We start from the raw sequence: 20,745 nt of genomic DNA, 5'->3' as shown, positions 1-20,745 counted from the left end.
TAAAAAAAAAAATTTAGTGGATTGACACATGGCAAAAATATTTTCCCATGAGAAATAATGTAATTGCCCATAACTCCTTCATTTTTAAATTTGAATGTTTCTAAAAGATATTTAATGTGCAGATATTTCTCTATCCCTTATCTAACCCCAGCCTTTTCAAAATATATTTATGGGAATATATTTAAATACATTTTACATCTTAGAATTGATGTCATTTGGCATGTGGGTTTCATATACTAATGTTACATGGATAATTTGAGGTATGATTCCAAGTGGTCAACTTTTAGCAGCACCCAAACAGAAAGAACTTGGTTTTGTTGTTTTGGTGCCGCCGAGTTGGTTTCAACCCACAGCAACCCTGTGCGCAACAGAACAACACACTGCCTTGTCCTGCACCATCTTCAGTCGTTGCCATGCTTGAGCCCGTTGTTGCATCCTCTCTGTCAATCCATTTCTTTGAGAATCTTTCTCTTTTTCACTGCCCTCTCTTTTACCAAGCATGATGCCCTTCTCTAGTGATTGGTCCCTCCTGATAACATGCCCATGTATGTATGACAGTATCTCACCATCCTCGCTTCTAAGTAGCAGAAAAAAACTTAATGAAATTAAGTGACCTTCCTTATTCATCACCTGTCACGTGATTCTCTGATCTATCAGCCTAAATGCAAAATGGACTCTGTACTCAACCCACAGCTTTGAGAGTTTCATCGGCTTTTTTTTTCTTCCCCCGACTCTTTTTAAAAATAAACTTCTTATTTTTAGTTAAGGATCCCTCGTAGCATAGTGGTAAAGCACTTAGCTACTATCCAGAGTGTCGACAATTTGAACTCACTAGTCGATGCTCGGTGGGAGAGAGCTGTGGTAGTTTGCTTCTGTAAAGATTACAGCTTGGAAATCCTATATTACAACCAGGATATTGAAATCAATACAGTCCACTGACTTTTTCAGATTTTCCCAATTTTACTTGTACTTCTGTATATGCATGTGTACTTAATTCTATACAACGTTATCACCTGTGCAGGTTTGTGCATTCATTAGCACAGTCAAGATACAGAACATTTCTGTCCCCACAGTAATCTCTCAGGTGGCCTGTGTATAATCACAAACATTTCCCTCCTACCTTCGTTGACTTTTAACATGTTTAGAATTTGGTGCTGGTGTACTTCTTAAGTTTCGGAACTGATTTTTCCTTTTCTGTTTGTGAATATCTGTGACTGAAAAAACCTAAACTAATATACCTTCTGTGCTCCATCCTTCTTGCGTTGTGTGGCTCTCCATTGCTTGGCAAAAGAACTAACAAGCGTGTGGAGTAGCCTTGGCTGTGCAGCATTCCTAGCCCTGTGAAGGCATGGAATCAAATTTGCTACCTTTGTTTCCGTTCCCAGATTACGCTCGATTTGAGGCCAAAATCCATGACCTACGGGAGCAGATGATGAACTACAGCATGAGCTCCGGGTCCGGGTCCCTGCGAACCAATCAGAAACGCTCCCTGTATGTCAGGTAGGCAACTGGCATTTCTTACTGCGATCTGCTGTGTGAGCAGTGCAGCTTGGTGAGACAAAGGTCCGGTGGCAATGTGACATATGTTCTAATTAACCCATAAGCTCACAATGCACTACTATTAGAACTTAAGCTTAATTATTTTAAATAAATTTTTGAAATGTTATTATGTTAAATTAGTTGAAAGCTTTTGCTTTTAATAAGCTATTTTTTGACCATGTTATGATCCAGGATAAAGTTGTTAGTACAGATTGCAGTAAATATAATGAGAAGCGTTTTTACTTCTGATAAATCTTAAATTGAATATATGGACCAAATATCTGGACATTTGTTTACTATCAGTGTGGGAAGAAAATATTCCTGTATCACCTCCTGACCTGCTTAATAAGCGTTACATAAGCCTTGGTATACTGATTTGAAACCAGAAGTGTTTTAATAATTACGTGTCTTTTCTAATAAATTTTACTGGCATGTGACTATTAGAAAGAAAAAGAAAAAAAAAAAAAAAAAACCACACTTCTATGGCATCTTGTTAAAAGATTATTTTTTCTGACCAAAAAGTAAGTTGTCTCTTTCCTGACTTAACTCAGTAATTTATCAGAAATGATTAGTTAAGCTTGAAATGCATAGCAGTCTTTGATTCTTATATTTAACTCTTAAATCACCACTCAACTCTAACATTCACCCCTCCTAGCACAGGTCTCCTATATTATTTCCAAAATGTACTTCATGAGTGCTGATAGTACTTGTAAAAGTAATAAAAATATTAAGAGCCAAGATGGGGAGAAAATGGTACCCATTATTGACTGAAATGAATTTATGTATCCTGGTTTTTGATTTAGTTTTTGGAAGAACCTGCCCAACCTCACTGAGTTCTCCTCTCCTACTGTACCTCAGCATTCAGTCTGACTCCCACCTCAGGCCTTACCCTCTTCCCCTGAATCTTCACTTGCTTTTCCTGGTGTGGGGTGCATTCTATCTACTTCTGTAGTGATCCTGCCTCGAAAACCCAAGGAGGGGTCGCTATGAGTCGGGTCCAACTCAATGGCACATAACAACAACAACAACAAATGACAGACTTGAATGGACATGTCCCACTGGTTCCACTGTGGCTTTAAAGTTAACTTTTGTGTGTATTAGATAGGCACAGTAGGGGGAAGAAGGTAGCAAGATTCCAGAAGGTGACAGGTTCAAGCAGGCAGCCTAATTTTCTGAGTGATCTGAGAAGCATTGAGTCCCTTGTTATTCTGGGAGATTTCCTTACCTAAGAAGCCCTGATATTTTGGGAGAAAAAATATGTATACATACACATGTACATGTGTGTGTGTGTGTGTGTGTGTGTACTTGTGTAAACCTTCCAAATTTGGCTGGCTGTATTTCCTAAGAATTCCCATTCTTTCAGTATTATCCATAATTTGTTATGATCCACATAGTCACATGTCTGCATCCTCAATAAAATAACAGGTAAACATCTTCCTAGTGTTGTCTGCCTTCAGCCAAATGCCATAGACATCAGCAGAGATATCCCCCATTTCACGTCCTCTTGTGAATCCAGCCTGAATTTCGGCAGTTCTCCACTGATGTAATGCTGCAACTGTTTTTGAGTTAACCTTCAGCAAAATTTTACTTACATGTGATATTAATGATGTTTGATAATCTCCACATTCCATTGCATCACCTTTCTTTGGGACAGGCAAAAATGTGGATTTTTTCCTGTTGGTTGGCCAGGTAACTCTTCCTCCAAATTTCTTAGCATAGATGACTGAGTATTTCCAGTGTTGCATCCATTTGTTAAAACACAAAATTGATATTCTGTTAATTCCCAGAGCCTTGTTTTTTTTGCCAATGCCTTCAGTGCAGCTTGAATTTCTTCATTCATTGCCATTGGTCTTGATCATATGCTACCTCCTGAAATGGTTGAATGTCAACCGATTCTTTTTGGTACAGTGACTATTTGTATACCTCCCATTTTCTTTTGATACTTACCATTTCACTCAATAGGAACTCTGCTGGTGTAGTGCCTAAGGCATTTGACTGCTAACCAGAAGGCTGGTGGTTCAAATCCACCAGCCACTCCTCAGAAAGAAGACTGGACATTCTACTTCCATAGTGATAATGCCTTGGAAACCCAAGGAGGGGTTGCTATGAGTCACATCTGACTCATTGGCAATGAGTTTTTTTTATGTCACTCAATATTTTGTCCATAGGGTCCTTCAGTATTAACTCAAGTCTTGAATTTTTTTCTTCATTTCTTTCAGTTTGAGAAATCCCAAGCTTCTTGTTCCCTTTTGGTTTTCTTATTCCAGGTCTTTGCATATTTCATTATAATACTTATGTTTGCCTTCTTGAGCTGCCCTTTTGGAATCTTCAGTTCCACTCCTTTACCTCATCATTTCTTCCATTCACTTTAGGTGTTCTATGTTCAGGAGCAAGTTTCAGAGTCTGTTCTGACATCCATTTTGGTCTTTTCTTTCATTCCTATCTTTTTTATTACATTTTTCTTTCTTCATGTATGATGTCCTTGATGTCATCCCATACCTCATCTGGTCTTCCTGCATTACTCTTCAATGTGTCAAATCTATCGTTGAAAAGGTCTTTAAATTCAGGTGGTATATACTAAAGGTCATACTTTGACTCTCACAGGTTTGTTTTAATTTTCTTCAACTTCACCTTAAATTTGAATGTGAGCAATTAATGGTATGTTCCACAGTCGGCCACTGGCCTTACTCTGACTGGTGATATTGAGCTTCTCCTCTGTCTCTTTCCACATCTATAGTTGATTTGATTCAGTGTATTCCATCGGGTGAGGTCTACATGTGTATAGTTGGCATTTATGTTGAAATGTATTAGAAATACATTTCTAATGAATAGGTTATCGGCCTTGCAAAGTTATTTCATGCAATCTCTGGCATTGTTTCTATCACCAAGGCCATATTTTCCAACTACTGACCCAACTTTTGCATTCAAATCACTAGTAATGATCACTGCATCTTGATCGCATATTTCGTCAGTTTTGAACTTCAGAAATTGATAAAAGTGCATAATTTGAATAATAGTTGTGTTAACTGGTCTTTCTTATAAGCGTATAATACTATACTATCACTGACAGCATTGTACTTCAGGACAGATCTTGAAATGTTCATTTTGACAAAGAGCATGACGCTTTTCCTCTTCAATTTGTCATTCCCTGCATAGCAGACCATATGATTGTCTGATTCAAAATGGCTAATGCCAGTCCCTTGCAGCTCAGTAAAGCCTAGGATATTGATCTTCAAATGTTCCACTTCATTTTTGAGACTTTCTAATATTTCTACATTCATACTTCATACATTCTCCTTTCTGATTATTAATTAATGTCGGAAGCTGTTTCTTCTAATTTTGAATCATGCCATATCAGCAAATGAAGGTCCTGGAAGCTTTCGTCCATTCATACCAGTAAGGTCAATACTTCTTGGGGGAGACAGCTCTTCCCCAGTCGTATTTTGAGTGTCTTCCAACCTGAGGGCTAATTTCCCGGCACTGTATTAGAAGATAATGTTGTACTGCTAGTCATAAGGTTTTCAGCTCCAGTTCTTTGTTAGCATTAGATCGTCAGGTCCTTCTTCATAATCTTTCTTAGTCTGGGAGGTCCATTGAAACCTGTCCACCTTGGGTGACCCTGCTGGTATTTGAAATACCAGTGTCAGACTTTCCTGCATCACAGCAACATGAAGCCACCACAGCAAGCAAAACTGGCAGATAAGTGGTAGTAGACAGTTTGTACTTGACCTTTAATGTTATGTAAATTTGCCCTCCTTTTGAAACAATTGAATCAACAAATTCTTCATTTCTTCATCCCAATCACCTTTACTTATTGTACCTGCAGCTTTTTTCCCTCCTCCTTTTCCTTTAATTTCTACTTCATTCTCAAAAAAGTTACTGATAAAGCTTCACAAATAATAATTACCACAAAATTACAGCTAAGACACCAGAAAATTTGACAAAATCAGCAACAATGAAAACAACAATTCATGCTTAAAGCACATGCAGATAAAACTGTGTGATTTGAAGTACCAGTGTAATTATGACAGCTCTGACTAGAGTATATTAACCAAAAAAAACCAAACTCTCTGCTGTTGAGTCAGACCCAACTCATAGCAACTCCTCCTTGGGTTTTTCCATGGTGGTATCACTATGGCAGTAGATCATCCAGTCTTCCTTCTGAGGAAGCTGGTGGGTTTGAACTGCCAGCCTTCTGGCTAGCAGTCAAATGCCCTAGGCCCTATGCTACCAGAGCTCCTACTGGAGCACATTACAAAGTTCAAAAAGTAAATTAGCATAGAGTTTTAGCCTTATTGGGTATATCGATACATGTAAGCTGGGCTTATAAAAAAATGTTTTTGTTATTATAACTAACTACAGAGATATTTTTATTAAAAACAATGAATTTCTTGTGAAATGCACAAAAATTTTATAAACAGTCATTTTGGTGTCACCTCTCTGACAGTGTCACCCAGTGCAGTTTGCATCCCCTTCTCCCCCTTAGTCATACCACTGTTGCCATGCTCTAATTCATAGATGAATTAATCCCTTTAATAAAATGGAGCTATCTAAGCCTACTTCCTTGCATCAGTTCTTTTTTTCTGTTTGCCCTTCTCATTATGCAACTCACTGCTGTGGAGTTGGGTCCAGCTCTCAGGAACTCCTTCTTGGCTTTCCGAGGCAGTATCACTACAGAAATAGATTGCCCAATCTTCCTTCCAAGGAGTTGTTGGTGGATTTGAACTCTACAATTCAAATTTAGACCATTCATGCATTTATTCCGTTATGATTAACAAATAAGTTTGGACATCTTGTTTTAGTCACTGTACAAAATCCAGACAGACCCCAATCCCTGGTCTCAAACTGTTTGCAATCTGTTAGAGGGTGACATAATTAAATATTTAGCCAGTTAAGGAATAGAGAGCTTTGATCATTACAGGTACCTGAAGCTTTTAAATCACTAAAAAGTCTTAGAGCCGTCTATTGCACTAAAAGAAGGCTAAATAAGAACTTTTCGTACCTGGTGCCACTCACCTACAAATTTGACTTAAAGGCACACTTAGGAATGGATCTTGTTCCTAACTGAAGGACTGCCTGTACTTCATTGTAATCTGTGAAAAGGAACTGTTGAAAACCATCCTAGAGCATGTCTTATCATCAATATGATAGAAAGTTAACAACTCCATTTATCACTGTTTCTTTTCTCCTTACTTGTGTTGTATGCTGGTCTTCATGATACAAAATAGTTCTAAATTTTGAAATGTTTTTGTATCTGGCAGCAAACTGGGAAAAGCCACTTGGGCTAATGGAATAACTGTCAATCAGATAGTGTAAATAAATTGGTTCAATGGAATGAAACCTGAAGAAAAATTTACCAAACGGTTGCTTGCTTATTTAAAAAAAAAAAAAAACAGACATACCAAAATGTTGGCTGAAAATACATTAATTGCTGAAAATATATTAGTAATAGCTTAGTCCTTTTATTTAAAGAAGATGTGAAAACTGATGAAATTATACATATGTTAAATTAATAGCTTCATTGTAAAGAGTAGTGGTACTCAGAATAGAACATTTATTCTCTGAAACTGTAAATAAAACTATAACATATGAAAGAGCTGAAGACAAAGTAATTATATATCTCATTAGTATTCTAATAGTGGGAGGATGTATTTAAAGGAGGACTTCTTTCAAATGAGACTCAAAAATAGCTGACACTTTACAGGAAAATCCTCTCTCAAGTGATTTCTCTGCAGTGGACAAAGATGGTACTTGGTCATCATATGTTCAATTATTACTATTTATTTAGTACCTAGAGGGCTGATTTAATCATTTAATGACTCTTAGAAGCATGGAGTTAGAAGAGATACAGGCCCTGCATTATATAAAATTAGAGTGAAAGAATTTATAAGAGTCCCAGCCTTGTTCTTATGCTATGTGATAAAACAGACAAAACAAAACATAAGTGCAAAAGAGGAAATTAAATAGCTAGGACTAAAGGGAATCCCTACCAAAGAAGATTTGGCAAGTTTGTACCTTTCTTAGGTTTTTTTTTTTTTTTTGACACTAATTTTGTTTATAAGAGTTTCATAGAGATGCTTAATTCATCTGGAGTGCTTGAATAGGACAGTGCCAGTTGGTTGTGCTTATTTTAGAAAGGCAACTACTTGTTCTCTCACTAATAGTAGGGTTTCTTGGATATATAAAGATAAGATGATGAACATGTCTCTTTAATCTGAAAATGACATCTTTGAGTAGTAGTCTCATTTTGCTTAGCTGTGACGCATAACAACAACAACACAACATAGGTAATTCTGGGACTGGAAGGAACTTCAGCAATTAGCAGATCACTGCTTAATTTACAGAAGAGGAAACTGAGGCCCCAGGAGGGAAGAGATTTGCCCAAGATCCCACAGCTATTTGATGACACAGTCAGACCTCCTGCCTACCAGTCCCATACTTCTCCCCATGTCAGTCTGCTTCCCTAGGACTTAGCGTATGCAGTGTCAGCTGTTAAATGTTCTTAAACTGTGATTCCTAATCTACTTCCATAGGCCTAGCACAGAGACAGACTCTTAAATTAAGGAATAGGTTAGCAGAAAGGAGACATTCAAGCACAGACCTCTGTGAGGTTTTTGTACAGAATAAACTTTGCTACAAAGTAGGATTTCTTTGGTATTCATATTTTTCCATGACACCAAAACCTAGATCAGAAAGCAAGCAGCCTCTTTATTCTGTTATAAAACAATTTGGCTGACTTAGTATTTGCACTGCAAAACCACCATTCCACTTGAAGTCACCTCCTCTTTTCTAAACACTGCACTCCTTCCCACCCCACCCCACCCCTAGCCTCTGTTATCAGAGAAGATGCATCTTCTCAAAGATCTTGCAAAAGTTGGTCTCTTTTCCCTAGTAGAAGTGGTTGTCCCAGGTGGGTAGCAACTTGTTTGTTTGAAAATGTTAAATGGAGGAGAGGTAATTAGCACTGCCTGACCCACACCAGTATTTTGTTGTTTAAACTTGAACCAACCCTCTCTAGTCTCCAAAGTAGTTGTAATAGTTTCAATCTTTTGTGTAAGGTGCTTGAAGTGATGGGTGGTGCTATGCAAATTGAGCTGTAAGTGTTTTATCAGAATGATTTGGATATGTTTGATTTAATGGGCTATTTGTATTGCATATTTTCTGTGTTGTGAAACTTACATATAGTTGTAGAGTCTTAAAAGTGAATAAATGTTGAAAAGTATGAATAAAATATTTTTCAAAATGCTCTACAAGTCCTGTCAGCAGTTCTTTGAATGTAAATGCTCTTGGGCTCCTAAGCCAAAGGGAAACAGGAAACGGACATTGTTGTATGAATTTCTAGGCTGTCCATAAGGTCAGAGAAACTAGGCTACTGCCTTTTGTTGTTGTTGCCGAGGCAGTATCACTACAGAAGTAGATTGCCCAACCTTCCTTATGAGGAGTGGCTGGTGGGTTTGAACCGCCAGCCTTCAGGTTAGCAGTTAAGTGCCTTAGGCACTATGTTACCAGAGCTCCTTGTTGTTGTTGTTGTTATGTGCCCTCGAGTCGGCCCCGACTCATAGCGACCCCTCCTTGGGTTTCCGAGGCAGTTATCACTACAGAAGTAGGATTGCCCAACCTTCCTTCCGAGGAGTGGCTGGTGGGTTTGAACCGCCAGCCGTCTGGTTAGCAGGCAAGTGTCTTAGCCACTATGCTACCAGAGCTCCCACCAGAGCTCCTAGATGTAGTGAATTCATGGACTCCTGAAGGTCTTAGAAGGAGCTCTGATGGTATAGTGATTAAGGCATTTATTTGGCTGCTAACCGAAGGTCAGTAGTTCAAATCCACCAGCCACTCTGTGGAAGACAGATTACGCAATCTGCTTCTGGGAAGATTGATGGTCTTAGAAATCCAGTGCAGGTCATTGAGTTGGAATCAATTCAATGGTAGTGAGTTTAGTTTTTTGGTTATTGAAGGTGTTTTAGCCTCTAAAATGTGTTCTCCCCCTCTTATCTACCAGATGGGAATAGCATTCCTAATAGAAAACAAAGTTTTTCATATTACTAATAGAGATATGCCTTTATATTCAAATGCTAAGAAAGGTCAGAGATGAAGAGGACTAAAGTCACACAAAGTACAAATGGCTGAAGGAAGGTCTTTTCTTTTGATAAGGGAGAGAAAGAACACCCAAGATTCCTGGAGAATGGGGAGACAAAAGAAAGAAAAGCAGATAAATGTCCATCAATAGGGAATAAAAAATATTACAGGAAAAAATGTAAAAGAAAAACTTGACCCATGTCCGCTTGTCAATAAAAGGTAGTAAATTTGAGAGTTTAAGTGAATTTGGCTTTAAAAAGTCAGCATTTTGAACCCACCAGCTACTCCATGGAAGAAAGATGAGGAAGTCTGTTTCCTTAAAGACTGACAACCTTCGAAACTCTATGGGAAAGTTCTACTCTGTCTTAAAGGGTCACTATGAGTCAGAATTGACTCGGTGACTGTGGGTTTGATTTTTTGGATTAGACCTCATGCAGGACCCCTGGTGGCACAATGGTTAAGTGCTCAGCTTCTAACCAAAAGGTCAGTTGTTCAAACCCCCCAGTGTCTCCATGGGAGGAAAGACCTGGCAATCTGTTCCTATAAAGATTAGAACTAAGGCACTTGACTGCTAACCAGAAGGCTGGTGGTTCAAACCACCAGCCACTCCTCGGAAGGAAGGTTGGGCAATCTACTTCCGTAGTGATACTGCCTCAGAAACCCAAGGAGGGGTTGCTATGAGTCAGGACCAACTTGATGGCACATAACAACAACAACAACATGGAGTAGATCTACTCTGTCACATAGAGTTGCTATGAGTTGGCATCTACTCAGCAACACACAACAGACCCTATGAAAACTGAAAATGGAAACCAGGATTTTATGGCTCCAGATTTCTCAGCTCTTTCAACTCATCAAATTTTTCTTGACCCAAATAAGTGACTACCTAAAGGTAGAATCTGAAAAGAGTTCAAAGTTGGAGTCACTCATTAAGAAGGAAGAGTCACCGCACCTACATCTGGCGCTTCCACTTTTTTATAGATGTCATCATTGTCGTCACTGTTTGCCATCAAGTGAGTTCCAACTCAGGGTGACCATAGATACAGAGTAAAACTGCTCCATAGGGTTTTCATGGCTGTAGCTTTTTGGAAGCAGATCACTAGGCCAGTCTACCAAGGTGCTTTTAGGTGGGTTTGAATTGCCAACCTTTAGGTTACTAGTGCAGTGTTTAACCATTTGCACCATCCATGGACATGAGTGTCCCTCAATATACTCATTATCAGATCTTCAAGTAATAAAAAATACTGGGTAGATAATTATTGTAACTATCATTCTCATTTGCTGGTATAGGCATCCTCAGGATACCAAGGAGACCCATTCTTAATTGTGTCTTAAAGGCACGTAACAACAACAACAACAAAGTCAAATGTGTGGGTAAATCAGAACAGGCACATCTCTTCTAATTTAGCTTTACTGTAGTTTGAGAAAAGGCTTGAAAATTTAAGACTCTTCAATGTTTTAAAAGCAACATGTGCAGGAAGTGAAAGCACTAGCAATGAAGTTGTTGTCAGTAAGGGTTGGTTCAATTGTTTAAAAGTGAAGGCAAATTTCATAACATTAAAGGGAAAGTAGGAATTGTCCAAGGGGTTCTGATGGAGTAGTAGATAAGACATTTGGCTGCTAACCAGAAGGTTAGTGGTTCAAACCCACCAGCCGCTCCATGGAAGGAAGATGGGGTGATCTACTCCGTAAAGATTTATATCCTTAGAAACCCAGTGGGGGCTGCTATGAGTCTGGATCGACTTGATGGCAGTGAGTTTGGTTTTTTTTGTTCGAGGAGTTGTCCAGAAATTCCAGCATTAGTAACCTAGGAATTTACAGTACCTCATATGTATTTTGTGCCTTACAATTGTTATCCTATTTTAATCTTTACAGCATGCTCATAAGCCTTCCTATAGTAAAATCTAAGTCCTTGGACAGTACAAATGGTTAATCACTCAGCTATTAACCAAAAAGTTGGTGGTTTGAACACACCCAGAGGTGCTGCTTCCAAAAAGTACAACCTTGAAAAGCCTGTGGAGCAGTTTTACTCTTCACATATGAAGTCATTGTGAGTCGGAATCAACTCAATGGCAATTGTGGTAGCTAAGTTGTGTGTCAGCTTGGTTGGCCCTGATTTTGAGTGGCTGAGTAGCTGGATGTAGTTTTATTCCTCATGATGAGACTGGTAATCACCTTTATGGAGGCATCTTCTATGAGCAGCAGAGTAGCTGCTTTAAGGATGTGGTCTACTTCCAGTACATAAGAAGACACTTTGAGAAATGTCTCTGGGGTCTCTAGCTTTTTGGCACATCTGGACCCTGCATTTGGCTGACTCTTTATCTCAGTGGCCTGTCATGTTGTCTGCTAATTTGGGGACTGTTAATGGACTTGAACTAGTAGCCTGCCATGTTGCTTGATATCTTGAGACTGTGCCATTTTACTTGTTGACCTTGAGTTTGTCAGCCTCAGCAGTCAGCATCTCCCTGAGTGAAGAGATGCCTCTAGCTCCACTAGTACAAGGGCAAGAGGGAAAGCTGAAGCCCAAGGTCCAGGGCCTTCACCCAGCTCATAGAGCTGACACTTTGAACTCGGACTTCTAACCTCTTAAACTGTAAGAGAATAAATCCCTGTTTGTTAAAGCCATCCATTTCTGATAAGTCTGCTATAACAGCATTGGGAATGAAAATAGCAACTAACAACAAGAACAGTAAAATCTGCCCCAAAACTACTGGAATGTGAAATTCATGTGGTAAAATAGTGATCTATCTCGTCTTTATTAAGATTTCACAATAAAGCTCCTTGAAATGGAAATATCATTTAACACTGAACCTATAAATCCCAGTTAATATCTTAATTTTATTGCATCTCTAGTATCTAGCATATAAGGAGCCCTGGTTGTACAATGGTTAAGCACTCTGCTGCAAGCCAAAATGTCAGTCCTTCAAACCCATCAGCTGATCTGCAGGAGGAAAGACCTGGCAATCTGCACCTGAAAAGATTATAGTCTAAGAACCCTAGGAGCTCTGGCAGCAGAGTGCTTAAGGCATTTAACTGCTCCCAGAAGGCTGGCCATTCAAACCCACCAGCCACTCCTCAGCAGGAAGGTTGGGCAATCTACTTCTGTAGTGATACCGCCTCAGAAACCCAAGGAGGGGTCGCTATGAGTCAGATCCGACTCAACAACAGCGAGTTTGTTTTGTTTTTTTACTAGGAACCCTATGGGGCAGTTCTATCCTGTTATATAGTTATGCTATGAGTCAGAAACAGTACCTTGCACAGTGTTTGGCATAGAATATTTGTTGAATGAATAAATGAATTAACACTCAAACTATCAGAGAGGAATGGAAATATTGAAATATTTTCTGAAATCTTTAAACAGTCTTGTGGAGGTGCAGTACCAGCAAGTGCCTGGAGTCTGGTAATGTCATCAAGGACACAGGCACAGCCTGCTGATACCGGCATTTCCAGAAGCATTTGCCACTGCTAGGCCTTTCACACTGCAGCACTTGCTTGCTGAGCTCTGTAACTTTCTTTAAATTGGGACTCAACTCAATATCAGAGTCAGACAAGTGTGCACAGCTTATTCCCTTTAAGTGATAGAGGTGAAGGCAGGGTCAGAGGTGTTTATGAAGTAAGGCAGGTATGGCACCTGCCCCAGACGCAACTTGAAGGGGACACCACAGAACAGTTGTTATAAATCATTGCAACTTCCATCACCAGCTATGAGATCATTAGCAAGTTAAAACTAATACTTTATTAATCGAGAGACTCTGGAGCCCTGATGGCACAGTGGTTAAAACAGCTGCTAGCCAAAGGTCGGGAGTTTGAACTTAGCGCTCTGTGGAAGAAAGATGTGACAGTCTTCTGCAGTGAAGATTTACAGCCTTGGAAACTATGCAGCAGGTCTGCTCTGTCATATAGGGTCATTTTCAGTCAGAATATACTTGAGGGCAGTGGGTTTTATGGGTCAAGGGAGACTGTGATCTTGCTCTGCTGAGTGTAGAAAGAGAAGAAACTGAAAAAAAAAATGAGCAATCATCAACTAATTTTCATCATTGATAGCAAAGAAAATATAATTGTAATTTTCATGTAGTGCCACAATGTGTTAAGTAACAGATTAATGAGCTTGACTTGTATTTTTGAGCTGTTATTATGGTAAAGTTATCTAAAAGATAGGTGTCAGATATTTCGCCAGGGATACAATTGCAGTGCTTGCTATAGGCACTATTTTCAGCAGATAAGCCTCTGGGTAGGGGCCAGGGTGAACCTCATCCTGTGCCTCATGCTCGACACATTCAGTCTTCTTGAGTTGGCTGGTATTTACCCAGAGGAACTTTCTAGCGAATGACCCAAAGCCTTGAAGCAGGAAAGGAACAGAGAAGAAGCAAGGGCCTTTGTCTGCTTCATTGCAAAGTGAATCTCACAGCTTTTAATAGAGACAGAGTTTGATGACCCTTTCTGATGTGGATTCAACTCACTGACTTATCTGAAATTACTGTTGCTTCCTGAAGCAAGACTTTCTTTTCTACTTATTGAAAAGATCTAGTCAGGTGAGGTCTCAAGACCCCTTGGTTTCATGTATTTTAGTTCTGACAATCACCCACTCTAATGATAGGACCCCATACACACTACCAGATTAGAAAACCGAGGCTTAGAAAATTTAGGTAGCATGTTACAACACTAGTTAGTAACAGAACCAGGATTATTTCCTAAACAAACCAAACCAGTTGCTGTGAAGTTGATTCCTACTCATGGCCACCCCATGTGGTATTTTATTTTCTTGCATAGTATTGGATCTGTAAAGTGTTTAATAATTTATTTTATTAAATTAATTAAATTATCAAATTGATTTATATTAACTTAAATATTACAAATTAATATATCATATTAATGTTTTATTAATATTAATTTATTAAATTAATCTTTTATTTAAAAATAACTTGATACCTTATAAAAATGTATGCAGTATAAAAAGATAAACCATAAACAAGTACCTAATAAAAGATAAGCAAGGACAAAGTAAGGATCAGAAAGTAAGATGAAGCCAGGGACGTTTATAGAAAAGACTTAAGCCATGAAATTCTACATAATTGCTATGGTTAGGCTACTCATCTGACTATGAGTTTCCAACTTATAAACAGAAATGATATCAGATATAATATTTATTATATCCGTAAGATTAAAACACAATTGTCTCTTATGACTGCCCCAAACCATACCCAATCCACTGCCATTGAGTCGATTCTGACTCATAGTGACCCCCACAGACTTTCCAAGCCTATAAATCTTTACAGAAGCAGACTGCCTCATCTTTCTTCTGTGGAGCAGCTGGTGGGTTTGAACACCAAACTTTTGTTAGCTGCTAAATGGCATACTACAGGGCCACCGGAACTCTTTGTTATGACTACAGATAACATGTGTATTTACCCAAGTGTGATAAGTACTTTAGGTGATAAGTATTTTGTGGGCTTGGGATCAATATATTCACTTGTAAACTGAGAGAATGGAGGTTTGAGTCCATTCAGAAGTGCTTTGGAAGGAAGGCCTGGTGATCTTTTCTTTTCTTTTTTTTTTTCTTTTACTTCCAAAAATCAGCCATTGAAAACCCTAGGGAGCACAGTTCTACTGTGACACACATGGGGTGGCCATGAGTTGGAAGCAACTCTACAGCAACTGGTTGGACCCTGATGGTCTCTGGAGTACTATTCAATACTTCATGTAAATCTGTACTTACAGAGTCCTATGGATATATGTAATTTACTGTTGGATCAATTTGCAACAAATTCCTTTCTTTTTTTATTATTAATTTAACATTTTAACATTCATTAATCATTTATTGTATGTCAGTCATTATTCTTAATAAATTCATGCATTTAAACTTCAGAGCAACTTCATGATGTAAGTTATTATCTATCATGTAAAAAACAAAACCAAACTCACTGCCATTGAATCAGTTCTGACTTACAGCGATCCTGAGGAGGTATCTCTGTGTGTTGTTATTGTTGCTACTTACCTTCGAGTCGGACCCAACTCATAGCGATCCTTCCTTGGGTTTCGGAGGAAGTATCACTACGAAGTAGATTGCCCAACCTTCCTTCCGAGGAGTGGCTGGTGGGTGTGAACCGCCAGACTTCTGGTTAGCAGTCAAGTGCCTTAGGCACTATGCTACCAGAGCTCTGTGTAGGAACTATTATTAACTATTATTATCCCTCTTTCACAGATAAGGAAACAGAGACATAGTGTTATAGAGTCCCATGGATATGTGTCATCCACTGTTGTCACTGTTGTTGTTGTTACGTGCGGTCGAGTCGGCCCCGACTCATAGTGACCCCTCCTTGGGTTTCCGAGGCAGTATCACTACGGAAGTAGGATTGCCCAACCTTCCTTCCGAGGAGTGGCTGGTGGGTTTGAACGGCCAGCCTTCTAGTTAGCAGTCAAGAGCTTTAGCCACTATGCTACCAGAGCAGTTGGTTCAATTTATTTAAAAAATTTCCCTTTTAAATATCTTACTGGAGGACGAGGCTGTGTGGACAATGTCTGGACTTGGGAAACAGAAAGAGATCTGGAGAGGAAATGCATTATGGGCAACATGGGCCACATGACAAAGGTCCAGAGAACTTACCTGTTAGTACTTTACTCATGGCTTTATTTAAGCCTTACGACAGTGCTATGACATTGGTATAATTATTATCTCTACTCTGTGGACAGGAAACCTGAGGCTCAGGGACATTTAAAAATCACCTACAGAAAGTCATATGAGTACTGTGTAGCCAAGCCTAATCCCTCCTCCAAGTGTGTCTGTTATTGAAGCATATGGTGGTGTACAATGAGCATGAAATTAATCTTGTTGGGACACAAGATAAACTCATATTGATAAAATTTCTGTTTGGCTTACACATCATACTGATTTCCTTTGAATAGACCTGGTTCCTAGTCCAGAATCATAGCTTATCAGTTGCTAAAACAGTTTATACTCATTTGTAAAATGAATGGAATACATAGCTCACAGGTTTGCTGTTTGGATTAATTTAAATTGAGGCTAGGAAGTCTACCATAGAAGAGTTGCTTGTTCAGTGGAACTTTGCTTTCCCCCTTTCAATGTTCAGAGCTCACCTCCTAACCCAGTATCTCTTCAAGACACAATGGATTTCTATTCTTTATTTATACTTTGAGACTCATTATGTTCACTCTTTCAAGCATTTGCATTTTTAATTGTATCCTTAATTATGGAATAAAAGGCTTTGTTCAGACAGCTAATTTTATGCCTGAAATAGAAAGGGAGTGGAGTCATTTGGGATCTGGAGGAGTTTTCCCCTTCCCCTGAAATCATGGGCTGATTCTGACTTTCCCAAGGTTTTTAACTTCCAGATTTGTATGGGAAGAGGGAAAAAGAATTAGCAGTAACTCTTCCATTAACCATCACATTTTTGCTCCATCCCTTTGCCCCCAAATCCAAGATCCAAACCTCACTTTCATTGATGACTGGCCCATTTGCCATTCATTCACTGATCCAGAAAACCTTCTCTGAGCCATAATTCTCCACATTATGCCTTACCGGGCTAGGCTCTGGGGATACAGAGATAGATACTGCATCTTTTATGCCTTCAAGAAGTTCAGGTGTTGCTCTACCAAGATATATTCTGCTCCCCTACCCTCATTCCCAGGAGCTCTGGTAGCATAGTGCCTAAGGCACTTGACTGCTAACCAGAAAGCTGGTGGTTCAAACCCACCAGCCACTCCTCGGAAGGAAGGTTGGGCAATCTACTTTCATAGTGATAATGCCTCGGAAACTCAAGGAGGGGTCACTATGAGTCATATCTGACTCAGTCGCAAATAACAACAACAACAACCCTCATTCCCATGGTAGTCACATATGAAGAAATGTCTGGTTTCCAGATGAAATGCAAAACCAGAGGCGGTCCTTGGCCTCACAGCCCATAATTACTACTTCCTAGAAAAGGAGCAGGACAGTATAAGGTGGAACCTCAGATAGATACAGAAGAAAAGAGGTGAGAAATGAGTACAGGAGACACCCTTGTGCTAAATCATGGAAGTTAGCTTAGGAGCTGGGAACAGACTAGAACATGAAACATTTGTCCTTTAATCTTAGCATTTTAAACACTGCCTGACACATAACAAGAATTCTTTAAATACCAGTTGAAGAGACTTTTTGAGTGACAATTAAAGATGCTGATTAAACAAGAAATTAGAAAAATCACCAACCTTGTGTTGATACTAGGGTACAGATGAAATAAAGGGAGATAGACTAAAGAAATAATTTGATTTGGAACAGTAGTGCTAATGGTACCCTTGTCTATGAAGGGCTTAGCCCTGATCCTACTTGGCTCTCTAAAGCCACCTCTGGCACTGGCCCTTCCCCTAAGAAAAGCACATGCTTGTCTCAATTCCTCTGCACCACCCAGAATTCTCTCTGCCAGCCTTCACACACACTCCTCTTCCTGCCTGTTGACTCCCCTGTTCCTACCACAGGACTGTGAGCACCATGCAGATGATCATGTCTTGTTAAAGACCATAGCTGTACCACTTGGCACATGGTTGCTATTGAATGAATGAAGTGAGTGAATTATGAATGTCACTATATTGGAGGACTTTAACTTCTATCCACATTTTTACTTAACCATTACAGCATTCTGTATGCTTGCACTCAGGTTTCTTCATTCATTCAATCTGATTGTTGCTTGCAACTTTCAAATGGAAGCTCTCAGTGATTTCAAAGATATGCTTACAAGACCAAGTTTGTAGGGGTGTGTGTGTGTGTGTGTGTGTTTTCTCTGTTCCAGTAAACACTTATTTCTCCATGAAACAGCTGAGGAATAACAGACAAAGAGGGGTAGGAGGTCTGTTGGGCAGTTTGCTGGGATGGTATTATACCTGATATAGCAAATAGCAAGGAGCAGGATCTTACTGAATGAATTCTCTATGATCTTGTAATTTAAAAAAAAAATTAGTGTTGTAACAGATTTTTTAAAATAAAGTACTGTCTGACTTGCAAATGTTCCCTGCCTAGCAAAGGTCCTAAACCCAACAAGTCATTGTTAATTTAATGAACAAACCATCTCATTCTATAGTCATAATCATCTCAGACAAATTTTCATTCTACTTATTCAACCAAATGAATGCCATATTTTATATGGTTAGATTTAAAATCCATTTTCCTTATTATAAATTAATAATAACAAATATTCACAATTATTTTTTCAAATTCTTAATAATCATAAACAGCTGGTAATGATTGCATCCTATCCTGTTCCAAACATTTTGCTATGTACCTTATCTGAATTATTTCATTTCATCCTCACAGGAACTCTATATGATAGATGCTATAATTATCCCCACTGTAGAGATGAGAAGTCAAAGCCAGGGTTCAAGTTTACCCATCAGAAGGTAAACTGAGATTCAGACCTATGCATGCCTGTCCTATGTTTCTACCTTTTGCACTGTATGGCATTATTGAAAGCCTGTCACGTGTTTTCTTATTTGGACAGTATGTCTATGAGTAGATATTTTCCCCCAGATGAAGGGTCTAAAGAATATTACATTATCTGCTCTTTTCTCCAAATAAAAGGTAGTGCCAATCCACCCTCTCTTTAAGAATGTGTAAACACCACAATAAAGTTGAAAAAAATAAAATAACTATTCCCAGACCTACTGAATTAAACTTTCATATAACCGGTCTGGTATTCTTTGCTTTGTTTTCTCTGCTCAAATGTTTCTGATACAATCTAAGGGCCAAGAAAGACCCATTTTATTAAAGACAACACAATTACTCCAGTGTTTTCCAAATTTTGATGCACACTGGGGAGAAAGAAAAAATGAGTATTACCACTAAGTACTGTCTGTCCCCCTTCAAAAAAAAAAAATGACTTATATGAGACCAAATGGTCAACAATGACTTAAAGATGAGAAGGTGAGGGATATCACAGAAACTAGATGAGTGGAAACGTAACAACCAGAATGGAAATTCAATGTCACTGAGCATCGTATGTAGATATTGTTGAATAAGAACCTAAACAGCTGTATAAACTTTGACTGAAAACACAATAAAATACTATGTTTAAAAAGGGTGGTGGGGGGGAAAGAACACATAAACACTCACATTTATCCTTTTCTAGTTTTTGCCTTGTGCTTCATTTACTGTCATGTTATATGATGTGTGAGTAATAATTATTTGTTGTTGTTGTTGTTGTTATGTGCCGTCGAGTCGGCCCCGACTCATAGCGACCCCTCCTTGGGTTTCCAAGGCAGTATCACTACAGAAGTAGGATTGCCCAACCTTCCTTCCGAGGATTTATGTATTATTAAATGTTGTTGAGCGGATATCATACATTACCTTAAATCCTGTACTCTAGTTTGAAGATGCCCAGAACATGTGGATTTGTGACTAAATTAAACAAGACTTCATCCTACTGCAGCCATTACAACTATATGAACAAGGTCCCTGCCTCTCTTCTGACAGGCCATAATTGGACTACATGTAAAACACTATAAATAAGAGCACAGTTGAAGTGTCTGTCTGCCCTTTGCATGGTGGGACATGTAACCTAACACCCGTGATTGGCTATATAATTTGCAGGGTCCAGTGTAAAATGAAAATGCAGAATTCCTTGTTAAAAGCTTGAAAATAATAGGACAATGACAACACAGTCCTGTGCAACTCCATGAAAACAGCCATGCTGACACCTGGGTAGGGCATTTTGTTTGAAAGTGTGCATATTTTCTTTAGCATATAGTACAGTAGGTATAAGAAACACAAAATAAGCATCAGAGCATTTTCAACCATCCTAGCCTTGCCTTTGAAAATAGTATCAAAGTGAGTGAATTGTGGATGTTACTAGATTGTAGGGAATTTAACTTGATTTAAAGTAAATAATTGAACAATATTATTAGACACAAGAAAAAATTGCTGAAAATAATTCCCAAATAATTGGAAGCAGTATATAGACACAGAACTGCCAGAAAGTCAAGCTGGATTCAGAAGAGGACATGGAATGAGAGATATCATTGCTGATGTCAGGTGGATCTTGGCTAAAAGCAGAGGATGACAGAAAGATGCTTACCTGTATTTTGTTGACTATGCAAAGGCATTTGGTTGTGTGGATCATGACAAATTATGATAAAATTGCAAAG

General features: G+C 38.8%; 1 protein-coding gene across 1 annotated transcript in view; it reads left to right on the top strand.

Annotated features, from left to right (window-relative positions):
- Positions 1–20,745, top strand: part of DLG2 (discs large MAGUK scaffold protein 2) — a 1,122,948-nt gene that overhangs the window by 893,243 nt on the left and 208,960 nt on the right. Inside the window, exon 13 of the mRNA XM_042781713.1 lies at positions 1,386–1,500. Within this exon, the coding sequence (XP_042637647.1) occupies positions 1,386–1,500 (115 nt within the window). The remainder of the gene's footprint in view (positions 1–1,385; positions 1,501–20,745) is intronic.

Source organism: Orycteropus afer, unplaced genomic scaffold (assembly GCF_000298275.1).
Source record: "Orycteropus afer afer isolate SDZICR_OR568_19922 unplaced genomic scaffold, OryAfe1.0 scaffold00154, whole genome shotgun sequence".
NCBI classification, from domain to species: domain Eukaryota; kingdom Metazoa; phylum Chordata; class Mammalia; order Tubulidentata; family Orycteropodidae; genus Orycteropus; species Orycteropus afer.
Note: the sequence above shows the minus strand (reverse complement) of the source record. Positions and strands in the feature narration are given on the sequence as shown.